Source organism: Ixodes scapularis, unplaced genomic scaffold (genome assembly GCF_016920785.2).
Source record: "Ixodes scapularis isolate PalLabHiFi unplaced genomic scaffold, ASM1692078v2 PGA_scaffold1__304_contigs__length_218370807, whole genome shotgun sequence".
NCBI classification, from domain to species: Eukaryota; Metazoa; Arthropoda; class Arachnida; order Ixodida; family Ixodidae; genus Ixodes; species Ixodes scapularis.
The window spans coordinates 92,673,107-92,693,992 of record NW_024609846.1 but is presented as its reverse complement, the minus strand read 5'-3'; the positions used below and the strand labels follow the sequence as shown (position 1 = coordinate 92,693,992).

General features: G+C 44.8%; 1 protein-coding gene across 3 annotated transcripts in view; it reads right to left on the bottom strand.

The window, feature by feature from the left end:
* LOC8029946 (phosphoinositide 3-kinase regulatory subunit 4) overlaps nt 1-20,886 on the bottom strand; it is a 70,350-nt gene that overhangs the window by 41,190 nt on the left and 8,274 nt on the right. For 2 of the 3 annotated variants that reach the window (XM_042290843.1, XM_042290844.1), the window contains 12 exons: nt 18,461-18,587; nt 15,936-16,105; nt 15,117-15,384; nt 12,314-12,408; nt 12,193-12,232; nt 8,325-8,407; nt 7,567-7,657; nt 6,202-6,349; nt 5,642-5,688; nt 5,472-5,573; nt 5,223-5,357; nt 2,252-2,389 (listed from right to left, as the gene is read on the bottom strand). In XM_042290843.1, the coding sequence (XP_042146777.1) occupies nt 2,252-2,389; nt 5,223-5,357; nt 5,472-5,573; nt 5,642-5,688; nt 6,202-6,349; nt 7,567-7,657; nt 8,325-8,407; nt 12,193-12,232; nt 12,314-12,408; nt 15,117-15,384; nt 15,936-16,105; nt 18,461-18,587 (1,444 nt within the window). Of the gene's footprint in view, nt 1-2,251; nt 2,390-5,222; nt 5,358-5,471; nt 5,574-5,641; nt 5,689-6,201; nt 6,350-7,566; nt 7,658-8,324; nt 8,408-12,192; nt 12,409-15,116; nt 15,385-15,935; nt 16,106-18,460; nt 18,588-20,886 lie in introns of all 3 variants that reach the window. The other variant, XM_042290842.1, reaches the window with a different exon arrangement.

The window sequence follows — 20,886 nt, the reverse complement described above, 5'->3', positions numbered from 1 at the left end:
GCTTTAAAAGAAGCGCAATTATGATGGCTGAGGAAATCGGAAACTCTGCCGCGGCTCGACGGGTAGATGTGACAGAATCGACTATCCGTGGGTGGAGGCTCCAGAGTGAAGTGCTCTTCAAATGTGAACCCGGCCGAAAAGGCTTCCGCGGACCACGTTGTAGTAGTACTTCTTAAAATACTTTTTTTTCCTCACTTAAATGGGTACTCCACCGGTTTTTTCATTGTCTCCGATTTGCTTGAAATTTTGCTAAACTAACCAACAAACATTGCTAAAATAGTATCCCAAATATTAGGTCCAAATATTGTTTTTTCGCGAAGTTATTGAATTTACAGTTTTGGTCTTCACCATGTTTTTCAAACTGAAAGTCTCTACAGGCAACAACAACAAAGTGACGTCAGTGGAAGGCAGGGGTTAACTTTTTGGACTACAGAAGTTGTTCCCAACGGATTTGAAGCAGTTTCATGGTGTCAAATGAGTGCTTTGGAAGCTCGCTCCCGTATCCGCGCTCCAGCACGAAACAAATGATTGGCATATTCTATTTTTAGACTACTTGCTCGACTGGCAAGCCTGCCTGCCACTGACGTCACGGCACTGAAAAGTGCGCGAATATTTGAATATTGGTTTTTGCACCATTTTCATTTGCCGATTTCACAATACCTATTATGAATTTCGCGATGCTAAATAGCATACCGGAAAGGCTAAAGGCCGGGGAGTCAGAAAATATAGTTAGTTGAGGTAGCTCAAAAAATCGGTGGAGTACCCCTTTAACTCGCGTTACATTCGCATTCTTTTTTTTTTTTTTTTCGCTGTGAAAAGTCACTTCTCGCGTTACAATCGTGGTCGTGTTACATTCGAGTAAATACGGTAATTAAAAAATATAATTGTGGTGCACGGCATGTTTGGCTTGCTAGGCTACTTTTGTCTGCGGGCATACAACGAAGTAGTATTTATGCGATTCTAAGCACCCCCACCCTCAATTACCCAGCCAGAACGGTAAAAAAAAAAAAAAAAAACTGTTTGCACGCGATTGTAAGCACTCCTCTTTTAAGCGCGATTCAAAATCTGAGAGTGGCGCGCCGCTGTCCCTCAGCGGAAGGAGAAGGAGACACAGCGATCACCGAGCTGTTGGCTACGTTGATTGCTGGAAATAAGTTTCATCGTCGCTGGATAGATGCAACACATGAATTGCGCACTTGAGGCGCGGACGCGAACCACACGGGCAGGCGAGTTTGCTTGTTCTTTCTCCTTTTCTTCTCGAGGAGCATCGGCTGCGTCGGCGTCAAGGAGCCATCTTTGTTTTGTTTCGGCGGCTTTTGATGAGTCTTTGATCAGTCTCGCGTCAGCATGAGTGCGAAAAGAACTTCCCTATATGTTCAAGTTCAAGAGAACAGTGACCTCATTAGTGGAGGAGAATGGAAATCACAGCACTGCTGAGAATTTCAGCTTGGACAGGTCCTGCGTGATTCGATGGAGAAAGCAGCGGGAGCTGATTTTCAAGAGCGCATTGTGGTCAAGTCCTTCAATAAGTGTCGCATTATGAAAAGTCTTGACATATCTGCGCACGACCACTTGTTGGACACGGAGAGCAACCGAAGCAGCAGCAGCTCGGACAAATGCACGCAGGACTCGCCGTCGAGTGAAAGTGATGGAGTGAAGCGTCCTGCATGGTGTACTGTGAGCCGTGCCGGCAAGCAGAGTGACAATCTCTCATACTTGTATCCTTCGTGTTCTATTTTACCTTTTATTTTACTTAAAATTAAGTAATATTTCTTTGCTAAAATTTTGTAACATTTAGTGTCCTTCGAATCTAAGCACCCCCCCTCTCGTGAAGCATCGCGGATTTGAAAAAAAAAAAGGGGGTGCTTAGAATCGAGTCTCTAGGGTACTCATGCCCCAATATTCACAAAAAATGCCACACAACCAAAGGACAGTAAGTGACCCCAGAGCATCCATAGTCCGACATAATGAGATTGGCAGGGTGAATCTTTTTAACGTCAGGCCTGCAGCACGCGTTCCATGCCTTCCGCTGCGCTTTGGCAGCGCAAGCGCACACCAGGTGCACAAGACGCCGAAGCATTGACGAAGGTGGGAAGCTCACAATGGAGACGTGACAAGTGGAGCTCTATTCTGCCATTCTCACCTTGCCACCGACTATGACACGCACTCGTTTAGAAGAAAAAATAAAAATGCTTGAAAATGCTAAAAAAGAATAGACAGGTTTTCTCGAAGTGACATGTTCATGCTGTACCTCCTTGTCGACCTCGATGACAGGGTGCTTGAGGTAGGGCTGCAGCATGGGCTTGAGCTTGCACTGAATGTCTGCCAGGGACAGGGAGGCCGTGACGGCACACACAAAGCCCACCGTGTACTGCCGGATCCACTTGTTCTGCAGGCAGATGAATGGTCGTTGCAAAAGCCTGCTAAGAATGCACCTGGCAGTCCAGCCTGACCTGAACAAAATCTCACCAAATCACACCTAGAGTAGCCTATGCACTACTAGGGCCAGTTCACACACACATCACAGCACTAAATCACAGCTAGGAACAGCGCTGACTTCAGCGTAACTTAGCATTGATGCGGCACTGTATCAGTGCTGTATTACTAGTATAGAGGGAAGTCAGTGCTGCAGCATCAAGGTCAGCACTATTTCCAGCCCTGACTAATAGCACCAAGGTAGCGCTGTGATATACCGTATATATGCGTGCAATGGTCACACTCGTGTAATAGCCGCACCACTAACTTTAAACAAAAAAAGCAGAAAAAATATATTTAAAAATTACCCGTGTATAAGCTGCACCAACGATTTCAGAATGGCTGGAAGCGCCATCTAATTCGTAACGCAAAAAACTCGTTCTTTTTTTTTTTTTTTAGGTATTGTTGGCAGATGGCGCTTACCCGGCTGCGGCAGCCAACAACTTTGAGGCACCCTATCGTGTCTGTTCGCGCCTCTCGCTTTATCTCAAACAATCTTGAACCAGACACAGTGCATCTCTTTGCGTTTGCGAGTACCCCCAGTTTCCCGCTGTCATCCACTTCAGGCTCCTGGATGGGCAAGTAAGGGAGTTACACGGCCGGCTTTAAACTCAAAGTTGTTACCTTTGCTCAAGACAACAGCAAAAGAGCGGCCTGGAAGAAGTTCGGTGTCGACAACAAATGTGTACGCCGGTGGTGCTCCCAAGAAGATGAACTAAGAAAGACCAAAAAACAAAATGCGCTTTCCGAGGCAAGCAGAGTCTGTTTCCCGAAGTTTAAGATTTGCTCCTTCAATTCATAACGAGCACCCGGAGCAATGGCTATGCGATTTCGACGCAGATGCTTTGCATGAAAACGGTTGATATTGCACGAAGCAAGGAGATACCGGCGACTTTGTTCAAAGCCAGCAATGGGTGGATTCGGCGTTTTATGAAAAGAAAGAACCTGTCCATCCGCCGTCAAACAACTATGCGCCAACGTCTACCAGAAGAGAATGAAGAAAAGCTGCTCACGTTCCAGAGCCTTGTTATCAAGATGCGGAAAGACCATGGCCACATACCGTCGCAGATAGGCAATGCGGGCCAAACGCCAGGTTGGTTTGATGCACCAGAAAACGCGACTGTAGAGGCGAAAGGTACCAAAAGCGTCCATGTCCTCCCAACAGGTGTCGAGAGACAGTGATGTATGGTCATGCTTTGTATCACAGCGGACGGGCGAGAACTTCCACCTTACATCGTTTTTAAAAGGAAACGTTCATCCACGGAGCCGTTTCCTAACGGCATATTCGTTCGAGTACAAGAGAAAGGATGGATGACGGATGAACTGGTGAAAGACTAGTTGACCTGCGTTTAGGAAAAGCAACCAGGTCCGAACCTCGACACGCAATCGCTCCTCTTCTTGGATAGATTTCGGGGACACCTGACTGAGGGTGTGCGAGAACGCCTTAACATGTCTAAAACAAATTTGGCCATCATACCTGGAGGTACGACCGGCGTGCTTTGGCCACTGGACGTTTCAGTGAACAGGCCCTTCAGATGCGGATTTCGCCTTGCGTACACCGAGTGGATGGCAACGACCTTCCACCAGAAAACACCGACTGGTCGGCTAAAGAGGGCGTCCCTTGTAGAGGTGGGTGACTGGATTCTCGAAGCGTGGGGCGCGGTTTCCTTCAATATCGTGGGAAAAAGCTTTAAAGTAACTGGAATTTCCAACAAGCTGGATGGCATGGAAGATGACCTTATCTGGGACAGTGACGCCGAGACAAGTTCAAAGGTGAGTGTTCTACTACAGACGAGTGAAAAGGACTTTGCACGCCTGTCTATGAAATACCGATAAATGTTTTCTTGTTCTACTAAGAGGTGTGAGTACTTCCATTTAATAAAAGCAAGTAGTGAAACTTTTAACAAAAAAAAAAAAAAATTCAAAATTTTTTTTTTGTTTTTCTTTGTGTAATGGCTGCGTCCCTAGTTCTCGCCCGAAATTATAAAAGAATACCTGTGGCCATTACACGCGTATATACGGTATCTATGAACAGGCCTTTATAGTCTCACTGGAGCCAACACTATCAACAGCCAGGTTAACCAAGTGCTGGAGAAAGGCACATCACCTGTGCATCCGTACGTAAAACAGTCAGATGTATGGGAGACTTTTCGTCTGCTACCGAATTGTCACTTGTTTCCTCCCATCAGAGCATACTTATTTGCGACATGGCAAGTTCAGCAGCACTATTAAAGACTGTTTGAGAATTGGAAAGAAAGCACCAACTGGTGCAAACAACTGTAAGGCTGTGTAAATTATGATGCAAGAATACTTCCTTGCAAACAAATCAGAGACATATGTAGTGCTAACTGCAGATGCAAACGGGCCTGCAAAGGTGGGTTATCAGTGAAATTGTCTCGTAAACAAGATTTAAACGACAACAATAAAGTTATTGGGCTCTTAACTGAAGTACTGTGCAGTGGTAATGCATTAAATAACTACAGTAATCCCTCATTATAACAAAGTCAACGGGATGGAAAATAAATTCTATATAAGCGGTACTATAAAGAGTGTCCTTACAAACTGGATTATCGGCTCCATTAGAAAATGAAGGCTTGAAGCTTGAACTTCCATGCTGCCATAAAGTGATCAGACAATGACAAAACTAAGACTAAACGAACAAGCAAGCACCTGATCTTTCATCAGGATGAAATCCAAGATTAGCAAAAAATGAAAGAAGGAAGAGCATAGCTTCAAGGCAAACTCACAGGATGGTAGAGGAGAGAGATGGTTTCCGCAGTGAGCTCGTACAGCATCTGCTTGCGGAACAAGCCCATCTGGGCCAACTCGGTCATGGCCCTCAGCGTCTTGCTGATCACAAATTCTTCGGTATCCGCGAGACCCTGCAGAGAACCGGCATCCAACTTTCAGAGAGCAGCACTCCTACAGGATGGGGGTGCAAAGAATTGAAGTGGGCTTTCCGCTGCCCCCCGCAAACAAGAGCAAGCCGTCATCACCTGCTGAAGAAGGGGCTTCAGGATGGGAGAGCACTGCCAGCCAACGTAAGCGGAGACTCCAACAATGCTGTCGAAAAAGGAGCCCCTCAAATGACGGTCCTCCTGCGAGAGAAACGCAAACGGTCGGCTGTGCCCTTTCGCCCTCGCGTCAACCAGCAACGACGACAAACCTTGTCGTTGAGAAACGTGATCATGTGGGACAGGAGAATGTCGTTGGCTGAAGAGAGAAAAAAAAAAAAGAGTCAAAAACTGTTTGTCAATTTCAACCTTCAGGACACGAGTATGGTGCCTGGAACGCGTCTTCGACTGGTTCATTTACCATCTTATCCTGCGCATGCATTGAAAGCAGTCCCGAAGTGACAACAAATCATTTCATGGGAGGTAGCATGCCACGCTGTCGAATGCAGTTGGTCATAGCAATGCTGGTGAAAAAGGCGAGCAGAAGCAAGGGTCACTGTAGTCGCTGCATCCCAACTCCTGGCTGCTCTGGTTTTTGTCGACTGCCTTGCTGCAGAGCAATCCACAGCAGAATGGGTGTCTGTCACACCCACCTGCTCTGGCCATTACCAAGATTGCAGCAGGCAACGGCATGCTACTCTCATGACGTTGTTGGACAGAAATCGAGGAAACGCTTTTGAGGGCACAGTAAGCACACCAGTTTGAGATGCGCTCCAGGCACCACAGAGTGTGAAACAGCCTTTGGAGCAATAAAAAGAAAGCAATGCTTCACCTTTCTGTTTGCCAAAGAATACGCAGAGCTGGGTGATACCCTTCTCCAGCAGCATCTGCTTCACAATGTTGTTGGAGTCGCTGAGCAGCGTAGACACTGCCTGCTGGATCATCTCGTGAAGTGCTTGCAGCTCGGATTCAAACGAGCCCTGACATGGATGGGGCATCATTGTCATGTTTTCGTTAACAGAATGCATGTTTATGCAAAATATTGTAGGCTGGGGCATTCACTATATTTTAGGCATGTGCGAATATAGTGCATTTTGAGTTTCAAGCATGCTCGAAAGGAATACCTAGTGGTTTTGGCCGAATATTTTTCGAGACGAATATGAAATAGTTTCTCTAACCCTTTCACCACTGCACCATGCTCAAACAAAAACTTAGCTGAACTTGTGAAAGTTGTTTTCAAGCTTCGACTTGTTAATTTCTAAGGTAATTCTAATCTGTGTTTATCAACTGTAGCCTCAAAACTCCGATGTCCGCATTGGGATGGCAAGTAAATGACGCATGTGACATAAAATGGAACTTTTACAGATTCCCAGCTGTACCTAATCGAGGGGTATATAAATATTCTTGGCTATACGCAGATATATTTTCTTCACTCACGAATGTTTAATGCAGGTTGTCAGCGCAACTTTGCCTAACACATGCTCATATATAATAGCCAGTTTAATTTTGAAAATTTTACTGCCCCCCCCCCCCCCCCATGTAGATTTCAACACTCATAAAGCTTCCGTGTCTTTTTAGGTACAACAGGCGTGCATGTGCACCATTCTACTTTGAGAGTGTGCTTTCCTGCTGGGACGCAGCTGCAATAGTATTTGTGCTTTGCAGAGTGTTGATCGCGGCATTTCAGCCTAGTTGAGTGCGCTTTTTACTGGGCACTGGTGCACCACAGAAGCAACACCTGCGAAAACAAGCTTCGTCTGTGTCGCTTCTCAGGTCCTCGGTAAGAAGCACACTCAACTGGGCTAACCTGTCATGGTCAACACTTTGAAAATATGAATATATCTCAGTTCACCTCGACGTGAATATCAACTGGTATGTGCAACCTCGTTTGCACATACCAGTTCTCTCTTGTTCTTCAACACTGGCGCAATTAACTAGCTACTCTTTTCTATTGCTAACAGTTAGAATCGCCGAGCATTGCCACAGCACCGAAATTTCCAACCTTCATTCCAGAATAACTTCAAGCACTCACTGCAACTGAAGGTTTCAAAAAAAGAATCGCTGTGGAATTAAATCTAACTGGGATAGGGGGGGCTGGCAGAGCCTGCTTGCCACCCATTATATAGGCTACTTGCAACCAGCCATAAGTCAGCTGTTCAGAGCCCCCATGCAGACGTTTTACATGCATGCTGTTTACTTGATGGTGATGATGCTGAGCCTGGGCATTGACTTCCGAGTTGGTGCCATCGGGAGAGCCAACTTCATGCTGCGTGGTCATCTCGAGAAACCTGCAGGTGGTAGCCAAAGCACGTTATACAAACGAAATAGCAGCAAACAATCTGTACCATATCAACTTAGAGCAAACAAGGCAAAAAGCTAGTATCTGCAGCGCATCATGCTTAGGGCAGGCTGACATCCCATCAAATTTTTACAGAGATTTCTATAGGGGCTACAATACCTACCTACCCCTGCTGAGCAAGCTGCCAAAACTAAGAGCACAACCTAGGAAACGAGACATGTTTATCTACTCCACCTCAAGAGTTCTATGTAGAATAAAAGGGTGCATGGGAAAGAGAGACTGTCTTTAGAAAGTGAAGTTCTGGCAAAAGTGCTTGTGTAAGCAAAGCATTTTTTCAGAGCTACACTCTCGTGCCTATGTCATTGATAGTGCTCCACTCAACTTTGGATATCCCATTTAAATGTGCATTCACTGCAGTGCAAAACCTATGATTCAGGAAGACATTATAAAACCACTGCAAGTCAAGTTTCTGAGCTGTAGAGCACAAAATACTATACAAGATTATTTTATAGTTTCTGCTTTAGAGAGTTGCAAGACTGCATAAATTCATCTTTTATCTGAGAACTGAGTATGCATCAGTCTTTATACAATACCAATAAAAAAAACGAAAAACTCATCACTAATAGATTTGTTTAGCAGTAATCTTTGGTACCTACCTGAGAGCAGTTTCAGCAAGAACTGCAATGTTCTCAGCAAGTGCCATTCTCACAATGACTGCATTGTCTTGGGTCACATGCATCTGGACAAAAATCAATGATCAGCATGCAATTACCATATTTTCCAGACTATAGTCCACGGACTATACATGTTTAAAAGTTGAAATTTTACCTGATGCAGACTACTATCTACAGGTACGGGCTATAAGAGGATTTGTTTTTTTCTAGATCATTTACAGTGACAAGACGTGAAGGACTTTATGAATAATGGGGTATATTAATGCTGATTTATGTATGATACAAGCTTTTTTTGTGAGCTAATACAGTAGGCATTTGTTAAGGTGCACTGTGTATGATCATCTTCACTTTCGGACTATTCACTAAGTCTGGACTATCAAAGCAAAAACTTTTATTTTTGATCCCAAATTTGCTCTTGGGGACTATGCACCGGGTGTGCATTATAGTCTGGACACACAGGCCTGCACAGCAGCTACATCCATAAATCGCTCCTACATGTCTCTGTTACATCGGCTGCCGATGCCACTTAGAGCATGAATAGGTGCTATTTATTGCTTATGGCTTTTAAATTGCTGAACGATAAGAAAGCATGTTCAATAGCATGACTAGACTGATTTGGAACTGCAGTCCTAAGCATTGATTCATGTTAAAGTGCTATCATTAGCATCAATGTTCATGCTAAAGTGTGAGACAGTTCAACATGATTATTCCGTAGTAGCCATTGTACCACAGAATATGCATTAGCAGAATCAATACTTGGAAAAGATTTCACTGAGCTGCGAACACATAAAATTGAGAAGTGGTTTGGACGAAGAATCCTCAACAGGTTTTACTCGAATCGCGCCTCTGGTAGTTAACCTTCGACTGAGCTCTAGGGAGACGCTTCCATGAACAAAAGCAAAGGTAATTTGTAACAGTAAGTAAGCACAAAACAAACAGAGGGACGAAAACAGACATGTACAAGCTTTCAGTTTACAACATATATTTGACGCCAGCGAAGTCTGCACCAACAACCGTCGGTGGGGGAGGGGGACGGGCAAGAGGGAGATAAGAAGGAGGAGAAGGTCGAGAGGGAAGAAAAAGGGGGAGGGAAGGGAAGATAGCGTTTCCGCATACGAAGCGGATTGACGGCCGAAGGCCGAAGGGGGGTCTTGTTGTTCAAGGTTGTGCAATTGGAGTCCGAGAAAACGCCGGCCTCAGAAACACCAGTTCTGGTTTTTTCAACTAGAGGGATGGGGAAGCAATGTTTTTCTTGGTGGTGGTCATCCTATAAGCTTCAATCTCCCATAGCGCTCCCGGTGCCCCCCAACCACTTTTGTCTCGTTGAACAATGGCGTGCATGCCTGGCACTCCTTACCGTGAACTATAATACTAGGATGCAATGACCCCTCTGGCTGTGACGCGCATTCAATGTGGTGTTCTCGGAGGCGATCATTTATGCATCGGCCTGTTTGGCCGATATATTCCGTACCGCAGGTCAGAGGAATTGAGTAGACTTTTTCTTTTGCGCATCGAACGAATTGAGAGCCGTGTTTTTTTTAACAAGCTGGGGGGGAACTGGCATTGTTAACCAGTTTGCACATGGAACCCAGTTTGAACCTGCATTTGAAAATGACCTTGGTGCCAAAGCAAGACGCGAGAGACTTGACGCGGTGCGCCACGTTATGCATGTAGGGAATGCAGGCAATCCCCCCGCCCGGAGCAGCTCGTGAAGTGCGGGGAGTTCGATTTACGATGAGCCTCTGCGTAGCAGAACTGAGTAGGTCCATCGGGTAACCTGCCTTGAGAAGGCGGTTAAATTGTGTTTTCACATTAGTGACTGCACGACCTACTGCGTGCAGAGGAGATCAATGAAGTGACCACCCCCGTCTTAACGGACCTGGAATGGGAGCTGGAAAAGGGAAGAACTGGTTTCTCCGAACGTTGCCGAAATGCCCAGCAGATACCCGTCGCTGTCGTATACAACCTGATGTCTAAGTACTCAGTCCCTCCTCCGAGGGGTCCTCTCTCTTAAAGTTGAGGCTGCCTGCTGCACTGAGAAAACAAGGCGAAATAGAAGGGACCGGGGTTCCTGTGAGGTGAATTACAAGATAGTCATCCACATAGCGCACTACCTGACACCCGGGCACGATGCTCCGTAGTTCCTCGTCGATTATCCTATCAACGAAGGAAAGATAGATTTCACTCAGCACTGGGCAGGACCCAATGCATACACCTGATTTTTGAATAAACACTTCTCCGTTCTGCTCAATCATTGTAGAGCGGAGGTAAAGCTGGAGCAACTGGATAAACCCGGACAGTGGAACGCCTGAAGCGTTCTGGAACCTGCACAGGCCGAACTCATTGATGGCCTCATCCTATTATAGTTCACGGTAAGGAGTGCCAGGCATGCACGCCATTGTTCAACGAGACAAAAGTGGTTGGGGGGCACCGGGAGCGCTATGGGAGATTGAAGCTTATAGGATGACCACCACCAAGAAAAACATTGCTTCCCCATCCCTCTAGTTGAAAAAACCAGAACTGGTGTTTCTGAGGCCGGCGTTTTCTCGGACTCCAATTGCACAACCTTGAACAACAAGACCCCCCTTCGGCCTTCGGCCGTCAATCCGCTTCGTATGCGGAAACGCTATCTTCCCTTCCCTCCCCCCTTTCTTCCCTCTCAACCTTCTCCTCCTCCTTTTCTCCCTCTTGCTCGTCCCCCTTCCCCACTGACGGTTGTTGGTGCAGACTTCGCTGGCGTCAAATATATGTTGTTGTAAACTGAAAGCTTGTACATGTCTGTTTTCGTCCCTCTGTTTGTTTTGTGCTTTCTTACTGTTACATCTGTCCCAACACGCTCGTCAAAGTCTCCAAAGGTAATTCCTTAACAATTAGTGACAATAAATCCCTTTAAGGGGAGACACCCCCTGGGAGGGTTAACTTTTGAACCCTTGGCTTAAAATTAATGAAATTTACAGGGTAGGCTGGTGGTCATGCTAGAGGGTGCATAACAAAATTTTAGGTCTGTCGGTTAATTGGGAAGGAAATTAGGACAGCTTCTATCAGCAACACCCCTACACTGTTTAGTTAATCTATCGTCAGAAAACTATCACAATATTAAAGATTTTTATTCGCTAGATATGTAGCAGAATGCCTAGGAGGTGCACCTATGGAAAGGTTTTTGTAAAAAGTAATTGATTTCTATCAATTTTGTCTTCTGCGAAATTGGTCAACTTTTTGGTCTTCTGTGTCTCCGACAAAATGTCAACATTTTTTATAAAAGACATCCGTAAAGTGACAAACAAACTCCATAGGCGCATTCCTTATTAAATTTCAGTCAGGAAAAGTGAAGAACGAGCCTTGCCTGTATTTCCATTCTCAAACGATAGATTGACTAAAATGGTATTTATACAAAAAAGTGGAACGGAGAAAAATGTGTTCAAAGTGCTCCAAACCCTACCTTTCCTTTAGCTTTGGTGGACAGAAAATAATTTATAAAAAATTAACTATGCAGTGTAAACTAGTGAAAATTTCTGGGAATACTCTCTGGATGTAGATGGATGTAAATATGTAATTTTTCAAAATCAATGTTTTTTGAAGAATCTTTTTTTCTCCGGGTAGTGTCCCCCCTTAAGAAAATACATTTCAAAATCACCTCTGGCATTCATTATTGCCACAAAAGGTCGTAATTACCTGGTGCCTCTACATTCAAATTATAAAAAAACTGTAAATTCCTCCCGCTGCCTCGAGCTTGTCTACCGAACAGACAACTGGCCCCTTCCTTAGAATACTACCAACCTCTTGACTTCAATAATGGACATTCATATTCATATACTAGCAGCAATAAATAAAAGAAAATGAGCAAACTTACAAGGTTTGGAAGGATGTATTCTGGGAAAACATTGGCATCGCTGGAAAGAATGAAAATCATAAAAACACACATATCCAAGTTAGAAAGAAAAAAAAAGCATGACACTGAGTTAGCAACGAACCTTCTTGGAACAGTCTTGACCAGGGTAAGGCAAGCTGTCAATGTTTCAACTGCGGCGGCTCGAACGCGGGGGTACTTGTCATTCACAAGGTACAACTAAAAGAGAGAACCATCCACTCAATTAGACAGATATACTGTCAAAGCACAGCAATAAAAAAGTTAAAAACAATGGACAAGTAGAAGAATGATGAACACCAACGATTGTAACTTTCAACTAAAGTTTACTAACGAAAAGGACATATATACACAGTGGTATCACAAAGACTTGTGACCTAGCAGGGCCTCCCCAATGTAAAAGCTGCATTCAGTTGTGTTCATAATTTTTCAACTTGTACATCGTTTATAGCGCTTTTATCCCCCACAATGAATTACCAGCTAGCTCAAGTACATACTCTCTTACCGTCCCAAGGCGAAAGCCTTCCTTGTCCCATTACGCGAAAAAGAGGCGGTATTGTGCCCGAAAAATGGTCACACAAATACGTCATCAAGCATGCCCCTCAGAAATACCGTACAACAGATAGGAAAGCACAGCAACGCAGATGCTTTCTCATGGAAGCCTGTGGGGGCACTCAAGGTCAAAGCGGACATGCCTCAGGACTATAACAAAAAGAAAAGCACAGCAATGCTGATGCTTCGTCATGGAAGCAGTCGTGAAGCTGGCGGGGTTCGCCATGCCTGCGCAGTGGGACAGCGTAATGTCACCACCGGAGTGCCATGTGAAAAAGGAAAATGTGGCGCGCTGCTCGTAGGAATGCGCTGCATGAAGGAATGTGAAAGTATTTCTACATGTAAGCAGCTTGAAGTTTCTCTGCTGAATCGTTTTCTCTCCTATCGGTAAAAGAGTAGCAGACTTCAAATGACAGATAGTATAACATTCTTCAAAAAGATTAAACCGACTTGCCTTAAAAATCTGTTCCAAAAGGGGATGTTTTAGATAAATCTCCTCATTTTGACAATAAGGATATGCTTTATTTTGAGATTCTATCATGCAGTGCAAGGTCAGCCTGCCTTGTGATATGGCAGTTTCCTCCACTACTATGGAGAATTAGTTAAGCCAATGAGGTGCAACACAGAGTCAAAATTAACAACTAAACAAGAGCATGCTGGCACAATGTCTAACTGATAGAGCCTTTCGGTACAAAAAACAACCACTGTGTCAGCGCACAAACCAATTAAAATGCTAGCAAAGTGTTTTTGACATTCAGCCCACGCCCCTCTAATTATCTCTGCTGCTCGTGCGGTTATCAGAATGGCCATTTGAAGAACACTGCGTGACACTGCTAGCACAAACATGATGTCGGTGCTGTCTTTATATTTTACCTCTTAGGTTAAAGTCGCAAATGAGCACTTTTCATGACACAAGACAGTTTTAGTATAGCGTTATGTGCGCAATAGTATAGCATATGCTAAAAACTACCTGCTCGGACCGATTTCAGTTGTGGGTTCCGAAAACATTGCCGAGTGAACACCTCACGTGATCTTGTTTCAATTTTCCAGAGTCATAGAATTCTGGGTGCTTACAGCTCCACCATGCTCCTCAAAAGAAATATTGAAAATAAAAATGTTCCTAATCACTTTATTTCAAATTAAGCCAAGCCACAGCTGCCTGGTCAAGTGCACTTTTCTGCGGGATTTGGAGGCTATGAGGTTGAGTGCGTAACCAAATTCGATCACGAAGCCTCCGTCAATTGTACCGTGGAAACGGCACCTTTTATTAATGCTACCGTGGGAAGAGATCCATGACCTACTGATGTTCAGCGCACCGTGACAACCTGGGCAATTTTTTCAACAGTCGTTCATCTGTCGGCGATGAACTACATTGGTGGTTCTCAAATGGGGGTCCGCATACCTTTTGGAGTTCGCAAGGGCATTCTAGGGGTCCGCAAAGCCCCGCCTCATCAGTCAAGTTCAACAATAAAAAAGCTTTTTTAGATTAAAAAGAAATGTTTTAATTTTCGGGTGAGTTTTCTCGTGTGTGTCTCTCAATGAAAGAAGTCTACTCTACACTGGCCCTTAGTTATATTCATTTTTTAAATCATTATCGTAATAAACCTATACCTTTTCCTTCCCCTCACCACGAAAAGGGTCCTCCATCATCTTGGCCAATCCACAAGGGGTCCAGGAACATCAATGGTTTAGAACCACTGAACTATAAAAGAGGCTGTAGAGCAGGTCGCAGCATTCACGCACATTGCGAGCTGTGAACATTTTTACTATGCGCTAGTTCAGCTGCAGTAGGTCCCGGAAAGAATTGCTCAGCTGAACACGACGCAGTTTCTCATCGCCCATGCTGCGCCAGTCAAGGTAACTGCCATCTTAAAGCTGGTGCTCTCGCTGGGCCTGAGATCTCTCGAGAGCTCCCCGCAAAGCCCTCTAGACCGCAGCGCAAAATCCCCAACGTTGCGTGCGTCCGCAATACGCTAGCCCTTCCATTGCATTTTGCACATGCGCACTCCCGACCGACAATTCCTTTGCGTACGCAAAGCTTTAGCGTACGGTCCACTAAAACTAGAACTAGAAGTTTTGATGACAACCTTTAGATACTAAAAGAAAAGCATAAAAAAACAGTGATCGGGCTATTATAAGGGTTCATGCTAACAGTGCTGTACGGTGTACTTAGAAACAATCGCCGGTTCTTTCTGCTTTTTCTCTTAGTATTAGAGGGCAATCATAAAAGCTACTAGTGTGGCAGAAAGTGCTCGTTCGAAGGTCCTAACCTAAGGGGTAAACTTTTGTGCCCTATTGAAGTAAAATGCAAAAAAGCGCCAAAGTTTTGTTTTTGATAATTGCATCATGCGGCGTACCATGTAGGGCAGGAGCCTGTCGAGGATGATGTCGCAGCTCAGGTGCAGCGTGAGCTCCTTCATGAGCTCCAAGGCCTGGAGCTTGGCAGAGAGCTGCTTCAGAGTGCGCAGACAGGACGTGAGCAGGGCTACCACGATGAGGAGCCCGTCCGAGCCCGGGTTACCCCGTTCCTCGTGATCCCCTTCGCATCCCACCAAGGGGTCGACCGCCCTGGAGTGCTTGGACGAAACCAGGGAGTACAGGATGGCGTGGATGTCCTGACGGAGCCTGAGAACCACATACGAGGAGAACGTTAGACGGGTGACAGTCCACAAACAGCAAACGAAAGCAGGCAGACTGAAAAGTCGTCTGGCTTAGACATTTCCTAAAAAAGTAATGAAAGTGCAATATAGCACTTGATGGGTTTATTCGACAGAACAGCACTTGCTGCCAAAACAATATGCAACGTGGCACGTGGCAATGGAATTGTGAACGTATAAAGAACTTCTATTCTTCATCCACACACCTCTTCCTTGAGGGTACTGCATCACTTTCCCTAAAATGCTGCTGCACATACAGTCCGACGGTGAAATGCCTTCACTCCTATAAGATTATTCTACTAATACAGAGTTCCTACCCTACTATCCAGCCCCCGTTCCTACGCACCAGTGAGAAAGGAGAAAAGAAAGGAGAGAGCTAGCACAATGCATACCCACCAAACCTCACCCCCCCCTTCTCAAAACCTGAGTATGCTTCATTTACTATATGGGATCCAAGTAAATTAAGCTTAACACTCTAGAAGCTGTTCAAGATCATTCTGCTCATTTGGTTAAGCTTACCTCGCCACTTTTTCGTCGGGCGTCAGGGCCAGGGTTGCGAATTCCTTGACGTAGTCGTAGAGGAATGTGTACAGGTACTGGGGAAACACGCGATCACGCTGAGATTCCAAGTACTCCTCGGCCGACAGTCTCTCACTAGGATCCCTCCTCAGCATGTGACTAATGAACTCCTGCGAGACACATCATGCAACTTGATAACCACTCCCCGAAACGCAGTCTTCCCAACTCTTATAAAACGACACCTTTCTCAGTGTACCTGATTAATTTATGTCTGGATTTAATTAAAAAGCATCACAAGGTGTTATTCAACACGCCGAGAAAATTAAGCGACTTAGCCGAAGCTTCCAAGGCTCCCTAAAAAAAAAAGACAAGCAAAAATTTCAATTTTTTTTTTTTAATCTATTTTTTAAAACAATTTTTTTGGTTTTAGAAACCAATCACCGTAATATCCTGGGCGATAGCCCACCTAAAATTGAGAGCGAATTGGGTGAAAATAAGAAGTAAGCTAACTGTCGGAGTGCAACAAAAAAAAGTTGAGGAATGCTATTTTAAGATCATGCGAGGGGCAATGAAGCAAAGAGGGCTGTACCTCCCAGTCAGCAATGTTCACTTATATCCTGCCATAACTACCTAGCAGCATTTACGCCAAGGTCATCATGGATCTGAACACTACAATTACTATGAGTGGGCTATCTTTCGGTGTTTAAAAGAAAATAGCAAATCAAGCCACAAAAAAGGGTGCGTTACCTTTCGGGGGTGGGGTACCTCTTAGGATTTTACATGTGCACCCTTAAGCTAAATTTGACAACCATATGCCAAATAGTTACGTGAATATAGAATATTTTCAACATGCTGTGAAGCAGTAACGAAGTAAAGGAGTTCTGAGTTTGAATGCATTTTTCTCAGTTCCACTTTTAATGCGAAATCATTAACTGTCTCATGGAGCGAGCTGACGTCATCAGTTTGAAGCGCGAAAATGGCAGATAGTTTCCCCGATCCTTCGATTCCATTGGCTGGCGCCCGTCGACGGGGCTCCCATTGGCCGCTGCGCTCATCAGTTTCCACGACTGCTCACCCCATGGTGCTGCGTGTCCATCAGCACGCCGTTGCTCCCCTGGGCTCGGAGCATCCAAGGTCACCGTGCCCCGGGGAGCGCACGTGCTGACTGGCGACGAAAAGTATGCAGCAGACGAAAAAGGGAGCGGACGAGCGGCTTGCACGCTTTCGCGTTCAGAACTCGTACGGAATGCTTAGGTGTGTCTCAATCTTTTTTTGCTGCAAATTTCAAATGAAAGAATCTTTTGTTCGAAGGTAAAAGCATTCTAATACCACAATCAAGATGTCTCTGAACTGAAATTTACTGGGGCATTGGGCTATCTACTTCGTTTTGTTTTAAGTTAAAGTCCTCATTGAGAGAAAACAAGGTTTTAAAAATTGACATAGGACAGACATGCATCTCAAATTTAGAGGTTATAACTCTTCCTGGAATATTTACATTTTAGTTATAAAAACTAGATGGCCCAAAGTCCCACATCCCCCACTTTATATTCACGTAGTCAAAATGGTGCTTAATAGCTTCATTTGCATATCATAGATTTTGTAACAAAGAGCAACAGATCATCTTCTACAAGTATGCAAAATTGTCCCAGAGAGCTGAAAGTTGGCACAATACACCTATTTCTGATGTTAAATCTCCCCTGCAAATTTAATTCCAATCACTCGAGCAGAAGTTAAATCTCTAGCCAGTGTCCCCCCTAAAGGAAATAATTTTTAAAGTTCCTCCCATCAGCTTTTGCATCTTTCGTGCTTTGTCTGGACTAGGTCGGCACAAGCATTTTGGTCACCATTCTTGTGTTGTCCAGACTATGTTGGATAGTCCCGATAACACATCCCAAAAGACTTTTAGACAAATACTAGCTGTATAGTTGAGTGGAGCCTGTTGTTCTTCATAGCAACTCTGACTAATACAGGAGACACTTAACACTGCTTAAGTATAGAAAAGCTTTTGCATTCCTACACATAAGCTCGTAGGAATGAACTGCATGTAGGAATGCTCTTGCATTCCTACAAGCAGCGAGCCCCGCTGTCCGCGGCACAGAGGACAGCGGGCAGCGTGCCCCACTCCTCCGCGGCGTTACAAGGCTGAAAGCAGAGTGAAGAACATGTGAGGAGTGGGAATTTCCTGCTCCCCCCCCCCCTCCCTCCGGACATCGGCCACGCTTGACATGTGACCCAAGAAGGGGGAGAACGGGGCAGCCGCGGGCGCGCCACCCTATCCCTTTTATTGGTGCACTAGGCTGCAGCGCCATGGTGTGGCACTCCTCAGAACTATGACGTGTCAAAGCCAAAAAGAATTTATTCCTTGTTTCGCTGCTACAAACAACAGGCTTCGCTCCATGGGACAGGGCAATTTAGGTGCCGTTTTTCGCGGCTTCAAAAACTGGTAACACCGGTTCGCTCTGTGGGACAGTTAATGCTTTCGCATTAATAACAAAATGCTAGTGACATTCAGCAAGCACAAGGACCCTGAGCTGCACGTCTTCAATCTTCTCCAGGATCTTTGACGGGTTGTACTCTCCGCTTCGGTACGAGAGCAGCTGGGAGAAGTCGAAGGGCGGGTGTCCCTCCGTGAAGAGCTCTGTCAGAACGCATCTGCGAATTCAGAGGAGCGAGCTATCAGTTTAGAGATCTGCAGTAACTCCAGTTTAGCTCACAATGGTGCTACGTCCTGAAAGAAAAACGCACTAATACAGTCATTGACAGAATGAGAATGGCAGGGTGTGTCTCTCGAATGCCAGACCTCCAGCATGTGCTCCGTGGCTTCCGCCATGCTTTGGCCACGTGCGCACGCTGAAGGAGCACGAGATGCCAAAGCGTCGTCGAACAGGTGGGAAGTTCGCGCTGGAGGTGGGACAACTGCAAAACCTCCCTGCATTTCTCACCTTGTCAGTGACCATAGTACACATACACTGCTCACCACATTGAACTGAAGCTTGTGCTGGGCCTACTCTTTGTCAGACACAAGCATTTCCTTCTTCTACGCAGGCACATGTTTTATGGCACCATTGCCGTGGGTCTTTGTTACCCCCTCCCACATCCAATTGCGGCACGCGCAAATATCCTGAAGGAAATGGCAGCTGAGAGTTCACAGGATATAAATTCATGCCCATGCTTCAATTAAGTGTGTTCAAAACTGCGTAATATATGAAAAAAAAAAAAATTCAAATCCATATATTTATACAAAATGTGAAATATAAAGATAGCACATGCAAAAAGTGTTATTAAAATTTGAGAATTATTTTCTTACCTTTAAAGTATCTTCACTATATCTAGAGTGTGACAGATTAATATTATGTGACTGCAAATTATAAAATAAAAGCTTTTTTTTTTTATATATAAAAAAAGATTGGGATTAAGTTTGGCTAAGAAATAATTGTAGCAGTCCTCAAAGATGAAAAGAAATCTCTAGGCACCCATGTTATTTAGAAAAATGGTAGTTAATGCTAGATTCTTTTTAAGCCTATTGTCTAGCTATCTTTCTGTCCATCATGTCAGCTTAGCAAAGTGGAAACAAACAGAGTTAGGATTTCGCCGCAGACATCTGAAAGAGCACTAGTATACCCCAGCCATTGCGGAGTGAATGCCAACCACCTATTATTTATTGTCTGCACAGGTTATGTACCCATATCAAAATGGACATTTGAGCGAGCGTTTACTTTATTTCATTTAACGATTTTGTCCCGAATCTCAGTCCCCAAAAAAACAAAAATGCCAGGATGTTAGCATAGGTAACTTAATTAGACAATCATCTAAGCCGGTCTCTCTATCTCTGTTATTTGTGATGTTCCTTATATTATACCGTATTTTCAAGACCACAGTTCGCACCCAATGCATACAGTCTGCAGGGTGAAATTTCTGTGAAAAAAGCACACCTTGACGGAAGCCAGCTTTATTAGCTCACAAAGAAGCTTGTATCATACATAAATCATTATAAACAGACTGTAATTTATAAAATCCGTCGTGTTTTGCCATAATACTCTATCAATAAAGAACAAATCCTTGCATGGTTGGCACTTGTAGATAGTTTGCGACGCATAAAATTCCAAGCTCTAAGCATGTGGACTATAGTCCACATGCGTAGGTAGTTGCCACAGCCTCAAATAAAAATATAGGCCTGAACTTCCTTCTGAATATCCCAGAGTTCACACGTCAAATGCAGAGGCAGGCATCCTGAGCTGTCCCACGCTTTTTCAAACAAAAAAAACCTTGTACAGGAGCCACTACCCTTTCGCCCAAAAAGATATGTTTGCACTCCCTCCGAGTGGCTGACGGCATCCCGAACTGGCCGCTTTTTTAGGGGCGAAGCTCCTTAGGGCCTAGCCTTGTCCTTCCGGCATCCGTGCTCACATCGATCTTCCAGGTGCTCATGCTTGTGCTCGTAAGCTCACGTGCTCATGTGAAAAAAAAAATGATGAAAAAAAAAAAAAACAAGTTTGAGCAGTCGACAGGATTTGAACCTGTGCGGGGAGACCTCAATGGATTTCTAGTTCATCGCCTTAACCCCTCGGCCACGACTGCGGGACGAGTGGGGGGCTTCGAGATGTGGTAGTAACTCAAGAGCTGGGGATGTCATAGATGAAATGTTGCATGTAACCGCTCAACGTCTATACAGGAGAGGGCACTGCGATGAAATGCGTATATAATTGCGTTAAACTTTGCATGCATTGGCTCAATGTTTATAGACGAGAGGGCGCTGCGGTCAAATGCTCAAATGCGTATACTATAACCACGTTCCATACCACGCATTCTCTTTCTGACATGAATGAAAACGAACGAAAGGCTCGGCATGCTGTGGCTCAGCGTCTATGCAGACAAGCACCACCAGAGCTTTGCCCCAATCATCATCATTCACCACGTGGAGATGCAGTCAATTTTTACTTTTGGGCACAAG